This window comes from Gallinula chloropus, assembly GCF_964237585.1.
Source record: "Gallinula chloropus genome assembly, chromosome: 5".
Taxonomy (NCBI): Eukaryota; Metazoa; Chordata; class Aves; order Gruiformes; family Rallidae; genus Gallinula; species Gallinula chloropus.
Window position 1 is genome coordinate 74,110,866 of NC_140090.1, and position 21,775 is coordinate 74,132,640.

General features: G+C 40.3%; 1 protein-coding gene across 1 annotated transcript in view; it reads right to left on the bottom strand.

The window, feature by feature from the left end:
* The window catches only part of GFRA1 (GDNF family receptor alpha 1), a gene marked incomplete at both ends in the record, with an annotated part of 141,441 nt that overhangs the window by 49,076 nt on the left and 70,590 nt on the right, over positions 1-21,775 (bottom strand). Inside the window, one exon of the mRNA XM_084265106.1 lies at positions 3,600-3,939. Within this exon, the coding sequence (XP_084121232.1) occupies positions 3,600-3,939 (340 nt within the window). The remainder of the gene's footprint in view (positions 1-3,599; positions 3,940-21,775) is intronic.

Here is a 21,775-nt window from a genome sequence, read left to right on the forward strand (position 1 = left end):
TTGGATAACCCATGAAAAGTTATTTAAAATATATCATGCAGCCATTTTATCTTCTTTCTTTTTCAGTGTCAAATAGCCATGCCAGCAACATGTACTTCTAACAAAACTAAAGGTAAAACTTTAAGAATAGCATTTATTTTAGAGAAAAAAACAAGTGAAGAACTACTTTCTGCCTATTTCACTTTTAAATGAGCCTCAGTGATTTGACCAACCATTTTGAATATAACTGTGGAGGACAAAAAACATACTGTTACTAGATTCTTACATTAACAAAACCCGCCTCGTTTCATGCAACCTTCCTCTTCAGGTCTTTGCAGCACATGGCTGGATTGATACTGTTCTTTTAATAAATAATGTGTCTGTATCATTATCATTCTGGTCAGGGCCTTCTGAACATATCCAGGAGACAGAGGAAGTATGCAAATTCAAAACACAGATTATTAAAAAGACCAGACTAATGACTCACACTTTCATTACTCAAAGAAAATAGTATTTGAAATACTGTCAAATGTGATAGTGGCATAAATGAAGCACAGTGCCCTGCATTTACAGCAGAATTAAAATTTTAAAACATGCCAGGCAACTTTCTGAAGTTTAATTGCCAGCTGAAGTGGTCAGAACAGGAGGTTCCTCTGAGGCTTCAGCTATTCCAGGACAACTTCATTGGTGAAAGTTTTTGAAAGTATACTGACTTTTCTTAGAAGTTTTATATATATATATATGTCCGTAATAAAAAGGGATTCTAATGGGTTTTGTTCTTTGGTTTTTTGCTTTTCTTTTCCGTGAGCATTGACAGGCATGCCTGGGAGACCCCAATCGGTTTCAGAGCTGGATATAGACTGGGGTACAAATAGAGGCAGCAGAGAAACCATAATGAAATCAAACCATTCAGTATTCTGATGAAGTTGAAAAATTAGGACTGTTTACATAAGTCAGATTTTATTTGCATTTCCTGACATTTCTGGTCTCTTTTTCCATGTTATATAACACAGTCTAATGAATAAAAAAGAAAAAAATAAGCAGAGCATCCTGCAATCTCAGTCAGTGGCACCTGCTGTTTGGCCAAATCACTTCCCTGCTCTTAACTCTGTTTCAAAACCAGATTCAGTGATATACACATCCAGGACAAAGTTTTTAAAGACCATTCCAAACTGAATGCTCAAATGCTTTTTTTTTTCCTCAGGCCCAGTTGATATTTTATATAGAGTATGGGCAGATTCAAATCTTGAATTTCCAAGTAAGCAGTGTTTGCAAACCATTCATGAGCATGTCCCCGGTCTCATAGGAGGCAGAACATTATTCTCAAATTATTATCCCATTTAGATACTCTTTCTGATTTCAGAATTAAATAGAAGTTATCAGAGTTAGAATTATATGCCTACTGACTACTGCTTTTAATTATTCTAAACATATCTGGAATTATTATGTAGACTGATAGTATCAGTGCCAAGACTTTCAATAGCAGGGAGGAGAGCTCTCCATTCTCTCTTCCCCTGTGTAAGTCCCCATTTTCCTGCTGGACAAAGGGAATAAATCACACCAACTGCCTCCAAGTACAGAAGTCACAGAGACAAAATGTCCTTCACCATGTTTTGGATAGGTTGGAATAGCTCTGCTGATGATTCCTCCTCTCCATGACAGTAGAGAGGGAAGGTGCATCAGCAGTTAAGACAGCCCAGGAGCTATTAACACCTATGTGAGATGATCCTCAGCAACACATCAAGCTTGCTTTACCTCCAGGCATAGGACCGAAGTGCTGCACTCACCCTGCCCCAGACACCACAGGCATTTGCCCACCCATTCCCTTGTACCAGTGCAGCCCTCTGTCCTCACAGCCAGGTCTCACCATCCCTTGAAAAATCCAAAATTTTACATTTTGGTGTTTCAAAGCACTAAAAAAGCCACAGGAAGAACCTGTAAAGAAATCCACTTTCACCCCAGTGCTGGTTGTTATTTAGGGCAAAGGGAGCAGAGATTTTACCCAGCTTTCCTCAGCAGCATGGCAATGGAGAGAGCACACCACTGGACTTGTGAGGTCAAATTAAACAAAATGCCATTAAAAACTTAGCTGCTGAGACAACATAAGATCAAAGCTGACCAAAGGAAAACACAGTCATGAGAGAAGTAATGGCATTAATTTCCTGAACACTACAGTCTAAATAATAGGAAGAAGGCTCCCTATAAAATCCTCTCTCCCATTTCATTGGCACCGTTACACACTGGAAGTGTGGCAGAAAACACAGAAAGGATACTCTAACTACTAATTAACAGGGCCTGCATGTAGGGAAGACGATATATATATAATCAAAAAGACTAATGGCACAATATGGAAATGGAAAACAGAGACCAATACTACATGTATCCAGCTTTCATAAACTGCACAGCATCCGCTATGAAGGTGCTGACTGCAACTCACTGGACTGAAATGGGAACCCTGCTCTGATTTGAATCTGCTGTGATTTGGGTCAGCAGGAATCTGGCTGCGGATTTCCCCCGAGCCACAGAGGGTAGGGTACCGCTCGCTTCCTCGCCTCCCAACAATGCTCGGGCCCATCTGAGGTGCTATGGCCGAACACTTAACATCAGCAGTGGATATCCATGAGCAAACTTCAAAGTAAATATTTTACCAGGCATATATAAGTGCTTATTAAGATTTATATTGTATCTTCAGTCTCCTTGACATGTTACAATAGCGTTTATTTCCTTGCTTGCTAATTCACAGAACTGGATAATCTACAAGGAATTTAAACATTAGAAATGTGCAAGATTCTTGAGCATAACTTCATAAATATGACATTAGCACAACAATGTTCTAATACAAACACACAAAGCGCTAAGCAGGAATAAAGCACTTCCTAAGGGCAGAGGAGCTCCTGCATGCCACTGAATAAGCATCGTGAGACAACCTGCAGGGAACTCAGGTGACCTGCGAAGCTCTGCGCTGCCTCTCTGGGCTGAACGCACAGAGGAAAGAGGCTGGGAATGAGAGCAGTGAATTATGAGCCTCCAGTTGTACCATCCCAGCACTCCTGTCAAGGGAGGGGAGATAAAACAATTCCAAGGCTAAAACAGCTCTATGAAGATAGAGGGATCTAGTCTAGAAATGTGAACTCCATTTTTTCCAATGAAGAAAAACCCCCAGGAGTCGTCTGTGTACTGTGACCTTTTATGAAGTCCCACATGTGGCTTGTATTCAGTTACTGGTGCTCACATGTAAGATTACAATGAAAATAAACCACATTAGAATGAATGATTCTATTATCACCTGGTCACTAATGGGATGTAAAAAACATTCCAAGACACCATTTCAGAGAGACATGTAATGAAAATGTTTCCAACAGAAAAACCTGTAAAAATTAAACAGGGGCTTTAAAGATTCCTTCAGAATGTGAGGGAGTTGCTGTGAACAGTTTTGGAGAAGGCACATGCTGCAACCAGATGCAGGCTTTTATTAAGGATGTCAGAGGTGTTTGCTTCTTTCCCTGACGTGTCCTTTTCCCTAGAGGATATTCCTACCCTTCGTCCTAGCAAATCCAGCAATACCCAAAAAGTTCTCTTTGGCGCCTTTTCAATCACTCCCCTGCCATGTGCTATCTTACCTGCAGATGTAATTCTTCTTGCAGGATTCTTGTAAATTCAGGCAGTTTGGTTTCTCCCTGTCCTCATATGAACACACAGGAACAATAGTCTGCCGTCTCCTTTCTGTACAGGCTACGTCTCGACAGGAGCAGAAGAGCATCCCGTAGCTGTGCTTTGGGGGAACTTTGTCAAAAAATAGCCGGAGGGCCTTATGACACTTCCGCTTGTTACAGATTTCATTAGACGTGCTGCTGGTGCAGGGGGTTATGTAAGCAGATCTGAACCTCTTGCAGGTATCATTTAGGTTACAAGCTTTTGCTGCATCCAAGCAATTGTTCCCCTTTGAAAGTACTGGCTCCACTAGAAAAAACAACACAACAGCAGTAAGAAATGCGTCACATTTATATTGTGTTTTGATGTTTGTGTTTATTGCAGTGTTAATGAGACCCTGATCATATATACCTGTTACATACAAACCCTTCAGTGCCAGAAACTGTGACCAGTCCTTATGTTTCTTAATGAACAAGAGCACAGGCATGTGTTAAGATCAGAATGCTAGCAAATAAGTGGTGATTACACCAGGCAGGCTGTGCTTCATCTTCTTTGTAGTAGACATGCAGAATGAATATTGTATAAGACTTGGCCTCTCTTAAAAGACAATTAAAATCGCTGGTAAACTGGGATACGTTTGCCCCATTGTACAAAAGCCCAATGACAACGCAGGCTCCTAACTGGTTTTGCAAAGCTCTGACATTTTTTACTTTTCCCTTGGACAGTATAAATGATATCCCGTGCCTACACCAGGTAACAACATTTAAATGCTATTTTTGCCCAATGTAAAAGCCACATTCTTGCTGCTGCAGTTCTGGCGGTATGAAAGCAGCCCACCCAGACAGAAAGGAAAGCAGGTGCAGGCCCAGGACTGGGAGCTCTCTGAGGCCACCCACAACGGCTGTAAGCTCCGTGCTTAGTTAAAGACAATTTATAAGATCTACAGATGCCACCTGAACCCTGGAAGTTTTGTGAAGTTTACAAAGCTCGAAAAAGCTGACGTAGGACTAACAAGTGACTGTGAAAGAAACATTTCACAACAAGGACTATGCGTCTCTCTTGCACACACACACACACACACACACACACACACACACACACATGCACACGCTGCAAGAAGTTACAGAAAAAAAATTCAACTCAGATAAAAGTAAAGTCTGTAATTACACATTTAATTTTGCAATACATTATCTAGATATTAAAACCCAATATATGCTTTGCTTGAAAATGAAGGCAACTGGCATTAGAATGCAAAATTCAATTAAGAATAATCGTAATGCTGCTTTGGCTATTAGGAACGCCGACATCACAGATCCAAGAAAATACATTAACTTCCCCTTGCTACAGAATTTGCAAGCTGAACAAAACATGTTGCAAGCAACTAAAACTCTGCAGCAGCCTCTTTAGGGGGGCTGGTGAAAGAGAAACCATTTTAAATGATCTACAGCCCTGAGTTCCTCTTAAATTTTTATTTTTCTAGCTGCTTTTCCCAAAAATTCAGTCTGCCCAGTGCTGCCCTTCTCCATTCTCCCACCACTTCACCTCCCAGTCCCAGATCAGGACATCGACCTTTTATCTTTTTCCATGGGAGGAAAAGATGCTATAGCTTGGCTGACATGTTGCACTAAGCTACTGCAACAGCCTGACCTGACTGTGCCCATGACAGGCCTTGGTGCCCGCACACGCTTCACCACTAGACAAATATATTGCCAGCTGCTATCCCAAGTATCTCACCCATCCAGGACTTTTGTTTTTCACTCTAGTGACACGCTGTATCTACATTCACTGGGGCTGTAAATGTAACCTTTCTACATTTAATGTTCACACACCAAATCCTTCTCATTTTCTTGCATAATAAGCTGCAACTTTTGGCTTCTTATCTTCATAACTTACAAAATTAGAAACATGCAACATTTGACTATAAATTAACAGAGCCAAGTATTTCTTATAATAGCAGCCCACTACTGTTTAAGCAACACCAGATGCAGAAGAGATGAGATATCAAAACTACAACCCTCTCATAAAACTATAACATTTTTATATAAAATGCTGTACTACATTAACATACAGCTATAAACTTAACTATAAACCCTCAAAGTTGGGGTTTTTTCATACAGTATATAGAATTATATGTTTAGTACAAATATAATTACAATGTAATCTGCAGGGCATATAATTATGCAATATATGAATAGCACATGCTAATTACTATGTGATTGCAGAGTAATTACATGGTTATTTGTGCCCGGGAATCAACGGCTGCATTCCATTCTTCAAAACAAGATTCTGTGGAAGAGCATGGGGCAATACAAACAGACATCAGCTTACTGTATGTTACAAAGCATACTTTAAAAAACCTGCAAGATGCAATAAAGCACCTCTTTGCTGATAATCATACACATGTTCATGCATATAGCGGGAAGGGATGCCATCCAGAATGACCTTGACAGGATGTGTGAACCTCATGAAGTTCAACAAGACTGAGTGGAAAGTCCTGCATATGGGTTGGGGCAACCCCAAGCACAACTACAGGCTGGGTGGAGAATGGATTGAGAGCAGCCCTGAGGAGAAGGACTCAGGGTGTTGGTTAATGAGAAGCTCAACATTAGCTTGCAGCCCAGAAAGCCAACTGTATCCTAGGCTGCATCAAAAGAATTGTGGTCAAGGAAGGTGATGCTCCCCTTCTACTCTCATGTTGTGAGACTCCCCCCCAGCCCCGGAGTACTACGTCCAGCTCTGGGATTCCCAGCATAAGACTTGGAGCTGTTGGAGCAAGTCTAGAGGAGCCATAAAGATGATCAGAGGACTGGAGTACGTCTCCTATGGAGACAGGCTGAGATAGTTGGGCTTGTTCAGCCTGGAAAAGAGAAGGCTCAGGTGAGATCTTATAACAGCTTTCCAGTACCTGGCAGGACTACATGAAAGCTGGAGAGTGACTGGTTACAAGGGCGTGGAGTGAGAGGACAAGGGGGAGTCACACTAAACTGAAAGAGGGGAGATTTAGATGAGATATTAGGAAGAGGGTGTGAGGGTGGTGAGGTCCTGGCTCAGGGTGCCCAAAGAAGCTGTGGCTGCCCCAGGATCCCTGGCAGGGTTCAAGGCCAGGTCAGATGGGGCTTTGGGCACCCTGGGCTAGTGGAAGGTGTCTGTGCTAGTAGGCTAGTGGAGGCTGATTTTTATTTTATCAACTAGCCCCGGCTGCAACATGCCCCTTGCCTTTTTCTGTTTCTATATGTCTATCTCTTGCTATTGTTTCTGGAATGTTTATCATCACATTATACAAATTATTTTTACTTTTCAAAACCAAGACTAACGTACAACACAAGAGAGATGCATCAACTGTATGTGAAATACATGAGATTGCATAAACCGAGACTTCTCATTAATGCCAACTTCTCCCAAGCTTTTAAATCATGCTTTAATACAAAATTTACAATCCAGAATGCACTTCATGCTTTATTTTTATTGAAAAAGTACATCATAATTATTCCTATGTGCTGTAGTAACTACAAACAGTTAACAATACTGAGCATGTTTCTGAGGATTACTTACACAGCAGTAATACATAAGGTCAAAATTTCACCCAGCTTCTGTTCTGCAAAGCTTAAATTATTAAGACAGGCAGGAGTTTGGCTCTTACTAGGTACTGACTACGTTAAGAGCAAATGGATCTAATCCAGAGCTGCTTTTCCTGCCAGCATCCTTTGGGAAAGGTTTGTGTAAGGAGATCCCTTTTCCGTTCACTCCCCTCTTGGGGCATTTGGATATGGGTTGAGGGCGGTCAGAGCAGCAGCCTGGGACAAGTAACAATTCCTTCCCACCACCATATCCCCAGCCAGAGCTTCCCCTCTCCCCAGTCTTTGCCTTGAGCCCATTCTGGACCTCTCTACCAAACTGTGGAGCTCTCTGTTCCTGCCAAATCACTGCAGACTCCGAGGTAAGTTACGTGCAGGCAGGTGGTAAGTGATGCCTCATGCCTGTGTGCGGCACTGGCTCCCACCCATGGCAAGGGGCCCAGCAGAGCAGATCTGCAAACACCAGGATGCCGCTTCTCATCAGAAGTCACCAGCAGCTGCAAACTGCTTTGCTGCTATGGGCACTACCCTGAGACGCCCCAGGCAGAACGATGGCCAGAGCCAGGACCTGCCAGCAGCAGCTCCCAACATCTACAGAGTTAGGAAGCAGAACACTGTCCTCCTACTAGGCAATTTGCTGTACACTAGGTGCAAAAACTCTGGGACAGCAATAATAATTGTCTTACTAAGACTGAATTCTATATGGATCAGCAGCTACCAGCTCTTCCACTGCACATCCAACACTTGCATCCAAGCTGAGATGCTTTTCCTGATAATTTTCCTGATGAACAGGCAGGCCTTCTAGAGTTATACTAGATTACACCTAGAGTAAGGTGTAACCACTTTGGTATTTGTTATCTCCTAAACCTCACCTGCCTGCCCCCAACCCAACATCGTTACAGCTCTGACAGTTCTGGATGCAAGCTCACAATCAGCAGCAGAAAAGAGCCAGCCAAAGGCTTTTATCCAGAAATGTTTCTAAAGTTTTAATAGGGCTTCCTCTGCCCTGTGTGATCTTCCTCATGCTTCACTCTCTTTCACACTCTCTTCACCTTAATCTTTCATCTTCCTTGCATTTCCATTTCTATTTCATTTCTGCACCTACTGAGCCTTTGGCTGTCTTCTCAACGCCTGTTAACCCCACGGTGTACAAGAAGGGATTCTCAGTGGATATCAAGAGCTTCTTATTCTTGCTCCCACTAGATGGAAGGAGCAAAAGCACTATTACTTGTTCTATAAGATTCTTATTAAACAGCAAAATGGACACTTAGTTTTCAATTTTCTTACAGCACATAAAAAGCAATTTACTGAGGTTACCATTAAAATTACCATTGCTATTTGCAGGTAATTAGCATTAGTAGATTTTCTAGGGGCTTTAGTGAAGGGAATGCTGTAAAGACAGCAGTAAATGTTAATGTGATGGAAGGTAAAATTACAAAGAGATAGAGGTGACCACCTGGGTATGGGCCTGCTCCAGTGGAGGTGCAGAAAATAGGAACCAAAAACTGACCAGAATAAAGAGAAGAACATGATCTCACTTAAACAATAGTGCTGCTATCAGGCACACCAAAGTTCTGCTTTGTAAAAAAAGCAGATTAAAAAAATAAGGAAAGCATGGGAAATAGTCATCTGCATCTTAACAGATTCAAACAAACTAAAATTTTCCTGGACAAATTATTTTTAATTCCAAGTGGCCGAGAAAAACTGAGTAATCCCCCAAAAATCATGAGACTGATACACATGTATGTTATTCTGAGGTTCTACTTGTCTTCTACCCAGCATTTAGAGAACAGTCAGGGCTACTTCAAAACTTTTCCATAATCATAATAAGCAGGTGCTTTACTTTTTAAATCAAAGCTCCTCCATCATCAGCTGTAACCAGACTTTTCAGAGTTGAAATCACAACTGATGGCAGCAGTAGGTGTACCAGGTGACAAGGATGAGATTGACTCCTGTGTGCTGAAGAGCACAACCATGGCTAAAACAACAAAAGGACCTAAAAAACAAAACTGCCAAAATTGGGACTTTAGGCTCCTCAGTCCAAATCTGGAGCATTTAACAAGCCTTGTCAGTCATGTAAGTCTTTGGTAACACAAATTCCACAGGTCTCTAGACTTATTTTCTGAATACACCCATGTATCTACTTGAGGAGGCAAAGACTGTCTCCTCTCCAAACCCTAGAGAGATCAAAAACATTTACACTGGTTAGTATGAACCAACAGACATGATTTGGAAGTGTCCATCACTTACCTACCACGTTATGCACAAGTGCTACACCCAAGACTTTTTTCAAAAGACCCACTCCTTTGTTTTTATGAGTGAATCATCACTGGGGATCTATAAGACTTTGGTTCAATTCTTCCCTTGACCTGGAGACTCGGAGCCACTGTTCTCATTTCCCATCAGCGTTCTCAAACCATCTCAGTGTAAAGTGTTCTCAGGAAGTTGCACGGGAAATAGTGCATATTGCAAAACACAAGAGAGAGCACGATGCTTCAGCTCAACAATGAGAGGCCTCCCTGGGAGGCAGATTGCTGGGTTCTGGCCTGCACCCAGGAAAGGGAGTTATTTCCCTTTACAAGAGCAATGACTGGAAAACAGGATTCCCTCCCTGAAAATGACTCCCTTAACTGTAAGTCTGCAGAGGCATGATCCCACTTGTGCTCTCTTCTCCTAATCCATTATAAAAAAAACATAACCCTTTCTATACCACAGATCCTCTCCTTTCTTCCAGATCAACCTACTGCCTAATCCATAGTGTACCCTCCCAGGCTTTGTGCCTGAGGCTGTGAATCTGAAGTTCACCCCCGGATCTGAGCTCTAACACTTAGCAGGACTTCTGTCTCCATTTACAGTTAGATCCTGCTACCTTTAGTTGACCATCTCCTGCTACATTTCCCAGACACTACAGATAAAGACTGCAAGAGAAAACTCCTATGCCAGATGTGCTGATGCAAAAGGGTAGATATGGTATCTTAAGATTTCCTATGGTACTGTCAGTCTTTTCTGGGGAGGAATGAAAAAAGGCTGAGCGGAAAACTGAGAGGTGGCTGAGCCTTGTGGTTTGGCTGAGGGACATCTGGTCAACTCACAGGTTATGTAAGAGGAAAATTTTGCAGACCTACAGTGAATTGATTTAAATTTTCATTCCACAAGAGCAGGGAAAGAGAGGAAACCCTGCTCCCCAGTGCTAACAACATTGTGGTCTGATGCTGAAATTCCTTCTGTCTTCACTCAGAAATACCCTGATCTATCACTTTCCACTTCTGTTAGAGATATAACGAAAGGTTATGTCGAGGTCCCTAATTTTCCATGTGGCATTGAGGACAGCAGTTTTGCATTGTATTTACACCAGCATCATTAAGTATGCTTTAGTCACTAGAGTTATTCTGAATATTGAAAAATCTAAGTTCAGAAATGTTGTTCTTTAACGCTACCTTTACTTCTCCTGTCCAAGTTATCTCACAGAGGAGGTAGAAATGTATGAATAAAATCAGAGGCTGCTAAACAAAGACACTTTCAATTGTTGCAAACTGATCCAGTCACATCACTGCACCAATGACTTCAGTTCTACCCTAAAGAGTTTTAGGGTGTAAAGGTCATTATAATGTGTCTACACTGCACTAGCATTAGGGATGGATTATGCGTGACAGGGACCATACACAGAATATATCTTTTTCTGAGGGAGTGATCTCAGTCATTCCATATACAATTCCTGCTCTGTACCGAGTCAGAGGCTGGTTTTGTGATGTGGAAGGCTATCGCCATGGTTTCAGCTGAGTTCTTCTAATTAATTTCCCTTTAAAATATTCAAAGTGAAAATGTGTCACTGCATATGCTCTCACGTTATACAGTTCAGTATTTTATTATTAGCTAAGTACTAAGTCAACAGAATCGAGAAGGAACTAGCACACACAGAAAGACAGAATAAACTTGAGAAAATATTCAAGCCTACACGGTTGCCATGAGAAGTGATTTACGGCACGCAAGTTCTCAAGACACAGTGAGGGACTGTTTACCAAAGTCATGCCAATTTGCAGGGCAACTTTCAGCGATTCTTTTTATTACTGCAGAACTGAATTCACAACTTGCTTCCTCTTTTCCTCAGACTTGATTAATTACCATGTTAACATAACTACTGTTCTCCAGCTTATAATGGGCTCCCTCTAAAGTGCTGCCCCAGCAAAATAAACCCGGAGAAAGCTTCTAGCTCTTTGCTCTAGCATTGCAATCCTTTCTAATCTCACTATTTTTCAAATTTATGTTCCTTTCCAATAAAGCTTGTGTGAATATTATAGCAAATCAGATAATACAAGGTTATGACCCTTGTAATTGATCCTTCAAGGTTCCTTTTGCCTTTTTCCAGTTGACATGGTAAAAATTACATTTAGATGTGCTTGTTGACACTTGAGAATTCACTTTGTTGGTTATATACACTGTTTCAGAGCGATCACATTACATAATGATGTATTTCTAGTGCTTTATTTTTTTTCTATACCTACAACCCCATTAAGCTGTAAGCAAACCTCCCCTGGGGCTGTAAGACTACAAGTATCAAGGGGGCAATGCTCCCATAGTGTTCAGAGGGACTAGAGCTGGAGTAAACGCTACGTGAGGATACAGGGTTAAACATTACCTACTATTTTCAAATATTTTCAAATAAATAAAAGCAGCTTAAAATAAAAAAGATAAATTTCCATTTGTAGAAAAATACCCATTTTAGTGAACACAGATCATGTATGCCAGCACTAGAAATCAGTTATCTGTAGCAATGGTTTCTGTATCACATGACCACTGGAATAAAGTGATTAATTGGACTGTCTCGGTAAATGCGATCATTACACTTTTAATTAACCTTTTCAACCTCTCGCACCTTATAGTTTTGTTATACATTAGTTTTTTGCAGGTTTCCACTTACTATGCTTGAATAAGCTTAAAACAATGCAGAGTTCTGTTACAAAGATAAGATAAACAATTCAAACATCACTTACTATTCCTAATAAGAAAATACTGCTGATACTGTCACCATAAGGGTAGTTATAAATCAGGTAGAGGACAGACATTCTGAACGCTGTGGCTACGTTCCCACCTAATTTTTGTTTTGGCAGCACACTTATTTAATGGCTCTGGCTACCAGGAAACTAGCTTTTGAAAATTCTTTCTCAACCTAGTTATAATTACTCCATATAAATCACACAATGATCAATTATAATAATCTTAGCTTCATCCATTATTTAAACTTAGCATTTGAATCTACGCAGCAGGAGTGCAGGAAATTCCAAAGCCCTTTCTCTGCTTGCTAACAACTGCTTTATTCCTGAAGCCGTGCCAGCTACAGAAAAGAAGGGGCCAGATATGCTCTTAGGTATGATACAGAAACCTGAAATAAACCACACATTTCGGACAAGGAAAGGGGTTTGGCTTTGCATATGGTATTTTTCCTAACCACACCAGCTTCCTGTTGCTGAACGCAATTCAACAGGAGATTTTGCTTCCTCTGCACCAAGACCAGAGGAGTTCTTCTACACTTATGTACACTGAGACCACAGCACAGCCATACTTTAAAATGGCTTAGATCTTTCTCATACATAGGCATGCACACTAGCCACCTTTGCACGCACATTTGTATATGCACATAGAATATTTCATAGGCTATTTGCTTGCATGTCTCATTTCACAAGAAAGCTACTTATATATACTTATTGATAAGTATAAGAAACAACATGAGTGGGTTTAACTTACATCTGATTCTAAGATACCTGAACTCAGTGTGATTGGAACGGTAATTCTGATGGAAGGAAGAAAGGCACTAAAAAGACACGAGCTTTCACGACAGCTCAAGCAAAAATCCAAGCAGTTTTCAGAAAAACTTCAAATCTAACTGGATTTCAAATTAACAACAAGAATTTTTACAGCATTTTAATGATCTAATTAGATAATTTTGACTACACAAAATATTAAGCTTACGATTTTACTTTTTTTGTACCTTGTCCTGTTTCTGTCTCAGCCATAATACGTGCTATAAAATGCAAACAAAGGGTCCATTTTGAGGTTTAATATTTTGCAATTTTCCAACACATATTTTAGTGTTTCAAATACACCCCAAAATTGCTTTGTCAATAAAGCTGTAGTTGGTGGTTTTATTTTTTTTTATTTCATTACTTACACGTTAAAGCTGCTAAAATGTGGGAAGTGAACGCGCTAAAAGTGTTTGGATGTATTAAAAAAAAATGAAGCAGTGCATTTGCACATACAGAACCACACTTTTCCTCAACATCAAAAGAAAGACTAATAGGTGAACCAGAGGGAAAGAGGTCAGAGAAGGGAACGTGGATACTGCCTGGCACAATAAAGCAAGTCCTCAACTTCAGCCTCCAAATGGGCACAGCTCCAACACCAGGAACAAAAATATAAATCCGTATGTCCCAATTTGGCATCACACAAAATTCTTCCATGGACAAAGCACAAGTAGAAGCTCAGCAAATGGTGCATAAGTAAAAATTAACTGGTAGGGTTTACAATTTATTTTAAAATAAGAGACAAATATGACCCGCAGCAACTCTTCTCAGGAGATACAAAATCTCTCCCCAGAAATTCTGAGAACTACATCTAGTTCATTGAATGAATAAATGTACGGCAGAGGAACCAAGGAGCTTCTGTGTGCTCCTCAGCTGGGCAGACTTTGGTCTGCCCAAAGCCCTGAAAACCTGGCAGCATTTAGGTTCACACAGAAAAAGCAACCAAGGGACTGGGAGGAGACACAGACAGGGCAGCTGACCCCAACTGACCAAAGGGATATTCCAGACCATATAATGTCATTCTCAGCATATAAAGCTGGGGGAGAAAGAAGAAAGCGGGTGACATTCGGAGTGGCGGTGTTGGTCTTCCCAAGTAACCTTTATGTGTTATGGAGCACTGCTTTCCTGCAGATGGCTGAACACCTGCCTGTGATGGGATGTGGGGAGTAAATTCCTTTTGGGTTTTTTTGCATGTGTGGCTTTTGCTTTATTTATTAAACTGCCTTTATCTCAAACCATGAGTTTTCTCACTTTTACTCTTTCAATTTTCTCTACCATCCCGCTGGAGGGGGAGTGAGTGGCTGTGTGGGGCTTAGATCCCAACTGGCATTAAACCCTGACACCTTGCTTTGACTGGGACTTTTATGGCCTCCAAAGGTCTCTTCCCACTTTAATTACCTGCCTAAACTATGCCTTAACTTGTTTTTCAATAACTTCGCAGCCTCTCCAAATAGCTATCCAGTATTCCCTATGCATCCCATTAAAATTTTTTCGCGGTATCTAATCTAAGTATCACTTCCTGCAACATAATTCCCCTGTTTCCTTCCTAACTTTACTCCTTTCCTCTTAGCAATGGCTTTTTAACTCCTTGAAGACTGTCATTTTTCCATCACTCTTCTTTTAAGCCAAACCTCCCCAGTCTGCTAATTCTTCCTTCACAACTCATGCTTTCTAGATACCTAAAACTGCTATTTTACCTAAACTTATGCTATTTTATTCTCAGGTTTGGGGGGGGGAAAGAAAAAGGACATAACTAAAAAATTCACTGACCAAGAGTTACTGTATGAGTTGTACTCTGGAGATTGCTACAGACAGACAAAACCTGTTAATTCAAGAGTTGCTGAAGCGTAGCTTACTCCAGCCTCAAGCAATACCAGTGTAGGTAGGGGTGGTTTACACGCACTGACTGTCTACTGCAGGAGTATATATTAGCTTATCTATGACAACAGCTTGCTCCTGATGGCTATAACCTGAAAAAAGACTCAAAGTATATAAAACCTTAGTAGAAAAATTATCCTGCTTATTCTACGGTATTACTCTTTCGGAAGGAAAATCAAGAGAGGACAGAGGACCGGAGAAGTGATTGTGAATTGAGTCTGACAACAGCAGCTGACAGGATAAATCAGGAAACATTTGAAAGCAGAGATTGGGGAAAGAGACTCTCCAGCATAACAAAAGGAAAGCTCTACCTTCTCTAAAGCTCCGCTGCAGCTCCTATCAGGTAGCCACAGACATCTCTGTGGCCATGACAAAAGTAAATTAGCACGAGTAAAAGATGAGACTGGAATCAGAGGGAAAGCAGCGGTAACAGAAACAGGGCAGATGCTCAATTAGTGAGAGCAGCAGTAGGGGTGGGGCGAAGGTTACCGTCATGGCAGCAGAGAGAGCGATACGGTCAGAGAACAGCAAAAGTCACAGCAGCTGTGGAGGCACCGAATCGCCCCCCCCTTTCCCTGCTGCTAGTGGAAACCATTTGGGGCAGTTATCTGGCCTACCTACCAAACAAAAAGTGCCTCATTCCATTAATCCACCACCAGCTGCTCTTTTCTCTATCAGTTCGTCCCAATGCTGTCCTGTTGCATACAAATAAATGCACCATAATATTTGAAGAGGGCAACACTGGTAACTCTTGTCTATTCATGGCTTTGCTGTGGATCAGCTTCAGGAAGCTTTTGCGAGCTGCAGTCGTTGTGCTGCTTCAGCTTAAGGCTCACTGCAGAGATGTTGAAAGCCAGTGGTCAAGGAGATGTGTGCACTGAGGCAGGTGCACTTGTTGGTACAAGGGGAATAAGCTACTTTGGAAATAAGTAACTTAAATAATACGGACTTAGAGATGTAATGATGCAAATGATGGTCTCTCTCCTGCTCTGTGTGCAGAACATAAAGCAGTACAAAACGAAGGTAAGGCAGCTACGTATGGTATATGTCACTTACCTACATGCAACTGGGGGGTGTATTAACTTGTGATCATTCTGTTATTTAATATACTAGACCATGCTAATAATTAGATCACTACTGTAAATCTCCTTTCACTTCCACTCATGCCATGCACGACACTTAACAATGGACAAAAAACTCATTTCTGTTGTCCTTCCCCAGTTCTCCACTGATCCTTCACCCTGAGTTAGGCTAGTTACCTCTACTTATCTCTTACAAATGTCCAATGCCTGTTGTATTTTTTTTTTCAAACGTAGTTTTTCCTGAAAAAAGGCAAGAGGGAAATCAAATTATTTTGACTTCACTATACAACACACATGCCTCTTTTTCCAGGCTCAGCTGTCTGCTATATAGTGCCCACTGCAAAGCCCATTCAAGACAGTATTTTGACTTCCACTTGCTTCAATAAGCTCTGGATTCAGGTTTTATGCCCTAATTCAGCCTGTGCTTTAAACACATTAAATCAACTTAAGCATCTGATTAAGTGCTATTGTGAACTGAGCAGCAGCTGATACTCTTCTTGAATCCATTCTTAATTCTTAAAACATACGTGGAATGCAGTGGCTTTTATTTAGTGTATGTGTTTACAAACATGTGAATGTACATGTAGCTAGGAGTAAAATAAAAACAACTGAAAAAGAAAACCAGTTGCATACTAATACTAATTTTTTTCAGCGTTCAAACACTAAAGCAAAATGAATGTCCTCCTAATTAGTGAGAAGTGATCCTCACTAAGTAAAATGACAACACTATTTACATTTAAATAGTCTATTTATTCAGAGTCACTTCATAACACACGCAAATGCACACACACTACTGAACTGCAGCCAGTTCTGGAGTGGAGAATTACAGTGATCCAGCACCAGGAATGCTGTCCAAGAGGCACTTGGAGAGACATGGATAAGAGATGAACTAAGAGCGTATAATGCTCTTGTAATCAAAACTGCAACATTTACCCAAACAGTATTAATTTCTTTTTTTCCAGCAGTATCACTCCTTATCAGGTAGAAAGTGTTACTCCTGCTAAGAATTCAAACTATGAGGCTGACATCCCAACTCTCGTCCTGCTGGGACACTTGTGCAGTATTGACTGCACAAATGACTGGGTTTGAAATGCTATTTCACCAGTATTAACAGTATTAATCACATTCCCTCCACTGCAGGTGCAGCCAGTACGGTGTTGCTGAGGCAGCAATTGTACTGTGCACAATAGTTGTACAGTGGTAGGTAGAGCCATTCGTCTGACACGTAAGACTGTATGATGTGATAATGCAGACGCTACAGCTCCTACAACCTCCTGGCATAAACACAGCTCTAGTTTATGACAATTCGTCTGACTTTGTGTCACTGAAGCTGTGGAGGCAGGATGGGTATGGAGCCTTTGTATTGCTAATTTCTGTCTGCAAATCTTCATGCTTAACCAAACCGAGCAAAAGACTGTGGCAAGTTTGGTTTTCTCTACTTTTTCTTGAGGAGTGGATTCAGTATTAGTTTTGGGAAAATCCTGGCAGAAGGTTGAAGCACTTGGAACCAGTGCCCCTCTCAAACAGGCTCATGAGGAGCTTCTTAGTGCTGTTGGAGATAGAAGATTTACAGCACCCTATGTATATTTGCTCTATGTTGGCATTAACATGCTTCCTCATCCCTATCAAAGCCAAAAGAAGCATTTGCATACATATCTATTGGTTAGCGTCAACAGCAGTATTTTTACTTTTGAATATACTTACAAATGCATATATTTAATTAAAAAATAGCATCTAGATTAGATTAAAGCCTGTGACCTAAACTAAACCTGCATCTTGGAGCTAGTGATGTTCTAGAACTATTGTGATGTATGAGAGAGATATGTATAATAACAGAAAAAAAGCCCAAACCCTCCCAACAAGCCTAACACATACAGGTATTAAGGAGAGAACAGAGTCTCGAAATTCACTACACATTGGATGCCACCATGCACATCTGTTTCTCAGTCAGCAATAACTTGCTTTCCAAGGCCCACATATAGCTGTGAAACTACCGTAGTTTCCTCCGTAATTCAAGAGCATGAGAAAGATTAAGAACACTATTGAAATCAACACCAAAACTTAAGCAAAATGAATCATTATTTGCTTTTAAAGCTAGAATGATGTAGAAAGGACAGATATCCACAGCACAGTAGTGCGCCAGTAAATAAATAAAGTACGAAAGTCTCACATATTTGACATTTGAGGAACAAAACTATCCATCAATGTCTTGGCATGGATCGATCAAACAGAATGCTACTGCCGAAAACCTAATAGTATGATGGTAATAATGTAGCCATAAAGCTTCTACTCTATAATTGACTGCTTCCACTTCAAGCTAACATGTCTAAAACGGTGACTAATGTTCACCTAAAGATTTCACTTGCATTGAATGACAATCAGCCTCACTCGCCCTGTTCTCCGCAGATTGCTTATGCTGGGTAACTGTCGAGGGACATGAGCCAGAGGGGAAACAGTCTACTTAAATAAGGAAATTTATATGAAGAATGGTATGATAATCTCAAAGGAAAATACACAATTTCTCATCTGACTGTAAAAACACAGCACAGTAGTCTACTTCAGCCGACACATCCCTTTCCTAAAGAAGAGGCATCGGGAGTGACTCCATAAATAGGTCAGAGTAGGTTTTGTGTTTAGAACAGGTATTTAAACTTCCAGTAAGTTATAAAAAAAATATGCTGTTTGCTTCCCAAAATTACAGACTATGTTCTTTGAATATTTCTAAGAATGTATTGATTCTTTGGTCAGATTTTCATTTGGTCAAGGGAAAATAATGCAATTTCATGGAAACTCAGTAGAGTTAATTAGTGTTACAAAACCAAACAGGACTATACACTTCACTGACATGATCTGTCTTTATACCTTGCTTTTGTAAGCTTACAGAGTAGACCATCTTAAAAATAGTATGAGACAACAGGAAGCTTATTTAGTTTTAATTCAAGAGACCAAGATGAATTTAAGCATATTTTTGGACTGAAAACCTGAAGAATCAGTTTGTTGGTCTTTTTATTTATTTGGGGGGGGGGGGCAGAATTTAAATTTGCTTTGTAAGTTTCACTGCAGATAGAAATATATTTATAATTAAAATGTTTGGAACTCTAATGGACTATGAGCGTGAGTCAAATTGCTCTGTCGCCTTTGATATATACTTAAAGGTAATTGGCTAGTCTTAGTGATGTATTTTTAAAGAGCTACCTATTGATTAATAATGTTTCAGTATTAATATATCCACTTTGTGTGGATCAAGAAACATCAATAGCAGAAACCCATATTTATCCACAAATTAACTGGATATAGATTTGTTTCTTTAAGTCAAAAGGGGTGCATTCACTCACTATTTTACAGGAGGCATGAGATAACTAACAGTGAAGATTAAAGGAAAAGTTGGTTTTATATTTTAGCTGCATACAATGGATAAAGTTCATGTTTTTATGCTCTTGCAGAATGGATAAATAGAAGGCACAAAAGCAAAAGTCCCACCTGTGGTAGTCTGTGACACACTAGTTTTATGCTTTAGGGCATCCCACACAAATGCTGGACAAAATGAAGTGTATAATAAAATGAGAGATTGTTTTCTTTTTTCTTTTTTTTTTTCTTTTTTAAATCTAGTTGAAATGGATTAATCCTGTAAATGATCTTGTAACTCGATCCAAATAGCCAGAGCTCTTACAGTCACACTCATCTCACTGTCACCCAAAGAGACTCCATAAGGATACCAAGGTCTGGCTGTTTAGAGAGATACTGCATGTGGTCAGCCCTTATACAAATATACAAGTGAACATGAAAAACTGCTTGCAGATGAAAGTTATTGACCTGAGACTGTAAACACGTGAGCAAAATCTCAGTTAATTTCCATAGGAAATGGCAGAGGAAAGTTCTGTGTCTTCCTACAGTGACGACTAATGAATAAATTCAGGAAAGTCCTATTGTCAAGTATTTAACCAAGCAGTTCAAAATTTGTATTGTGCTATGAAATCTTAACAAGATCAGATAAATTCAAGGCTGGAAGGAACTGTAATGGCAATCTAGTTCATCCTCCCGTGGCAAGCCAAACTGAGCCCATCCTTTGCAACATATCTGCCTATATGTTCCAGTGCCTCCAGGGTATTACATTCAGTGCCTTGTTATTCCTAAAGTTACATTTCTTTTCCCTCATATCCATCCTAAACACCACATACTACAATTCAGACCAATTGACAATTACTCTGTCACAAAGGATATTAGACTGCTTTGACATTTGTTCTTAATGAATCCATACTGACCCTCCTTATCACCTTACATCCCCTGGATGCTTTAAAATCAATTTTTTTTTAATACTCTGTCATCCTTCTAACTGACTTTGGGAACTGGATCGTAATTCCCTCAGCCTTTTTGCAAGGTTTATTTTATTGATGGGCAGGGTGGGGTTTGTGTGGGTGTGTGTTTATTAATTTATTTATTAAATAATATTATGTTATAAGACTATTTTAGTCTTTTCCCCCAGCCCTCTGGGATCCCCTCTTTCTTCCAAGAGTTCTCAAAGATAATTGTTAATGGTACAGTGACAGCTTCAGCTTATTTACCTGCTCTAAAATGAACTTCACCAGGATTTAGGAACATTTTCAGGCCATCAGAAGGAAAAAAAGCTAACACTTCTTGTGTATTTTTCTTCCCTTCTATCTAACGTATGATTTTAGTTGAAACTAAAAAGGAATTACAAATCTTTAACTTTTTCCTGGTGCCATGTGATAACGTATCATATGTTACAGGTCATACATCTTAAAGCTGCCTTCCTAAATTCCTTGCCAAGTGATGTTTTAGACCATCTTTTCTCAGTAAAGAATTGTAGTTCTCGAAGTAACAAAGTCTTTTCACCTCCGAAACATACAATTCATCAAGGAATAAATTGAGACAGGAAATAAGGTCTAAGGTGTTGACACCTTTACGGTTGGTCTCAATGATCTCAAAGGTCTTTTCCAACCTAGTGATTCTGTGACACTCTGCTTGCTTTTTTGCTACTCTGGAGAAGGAAAATAAATTTTCACCCCAACTGAGAAGGTAAACCAGATTTCTGGTGACTTCATCTTACCAGTGTTACCCAGAGAAGTTGAAGCCTTCTGACAAACCTTCAATACTGTTGATTCAGTTATGACTAAACACATAAATGGAACGCCTTTCTATCCAAATGAACTAAAGCCACCCACTTCTGGCAAAAACAGGATCTTCCACACCTCCAGAGCTTCAAAGCCCCAAGCTTATTCAAAATGTCCTTATTCTAATGTGCTTATTCAAAAGACTTGACAAAACCACCCGATTAGGACAAACTATCCAGCACCAGCTGCGCCATCAGCCTCTTCAATTTGTATCCAACCACCAGGAGGACTAAAATAAGGACCTCTTGAGGCCGCAATGAATGAAACTGCTTACCTTCCATCCTGTTTCCTTTAACAGGAAGTTGGAATGTCACATAATCTCTCTTCTGGTCAGCATACAGGTAACTATTTGAGCTAGGACAACAGTGCCTGAGGCTACTGCTATAAAGAAAGTGATACAGCTGAAGAAACACAGCAAATGCAGATGCAGTCTCAGCAACAGGGAGGAAGACTGCACAAATAAGATCACTCACTGCCCAGAGCAAAGATGGTACCCAAGGGCTGCACGGCTGTGGACACAGCAAGTCAAGGACTTTCACAATGTGTGCTTTACAGTCAGAGCAGCAAGGAACTTATTCTCACAGTATCTATCCTCAACAAAATTAGGTGATTTGTTGAGCCTTACAGATAATAGGATCTCTTCTGTCTGTTCAGGAAAGCAGTGAAAATAACTGGACTAG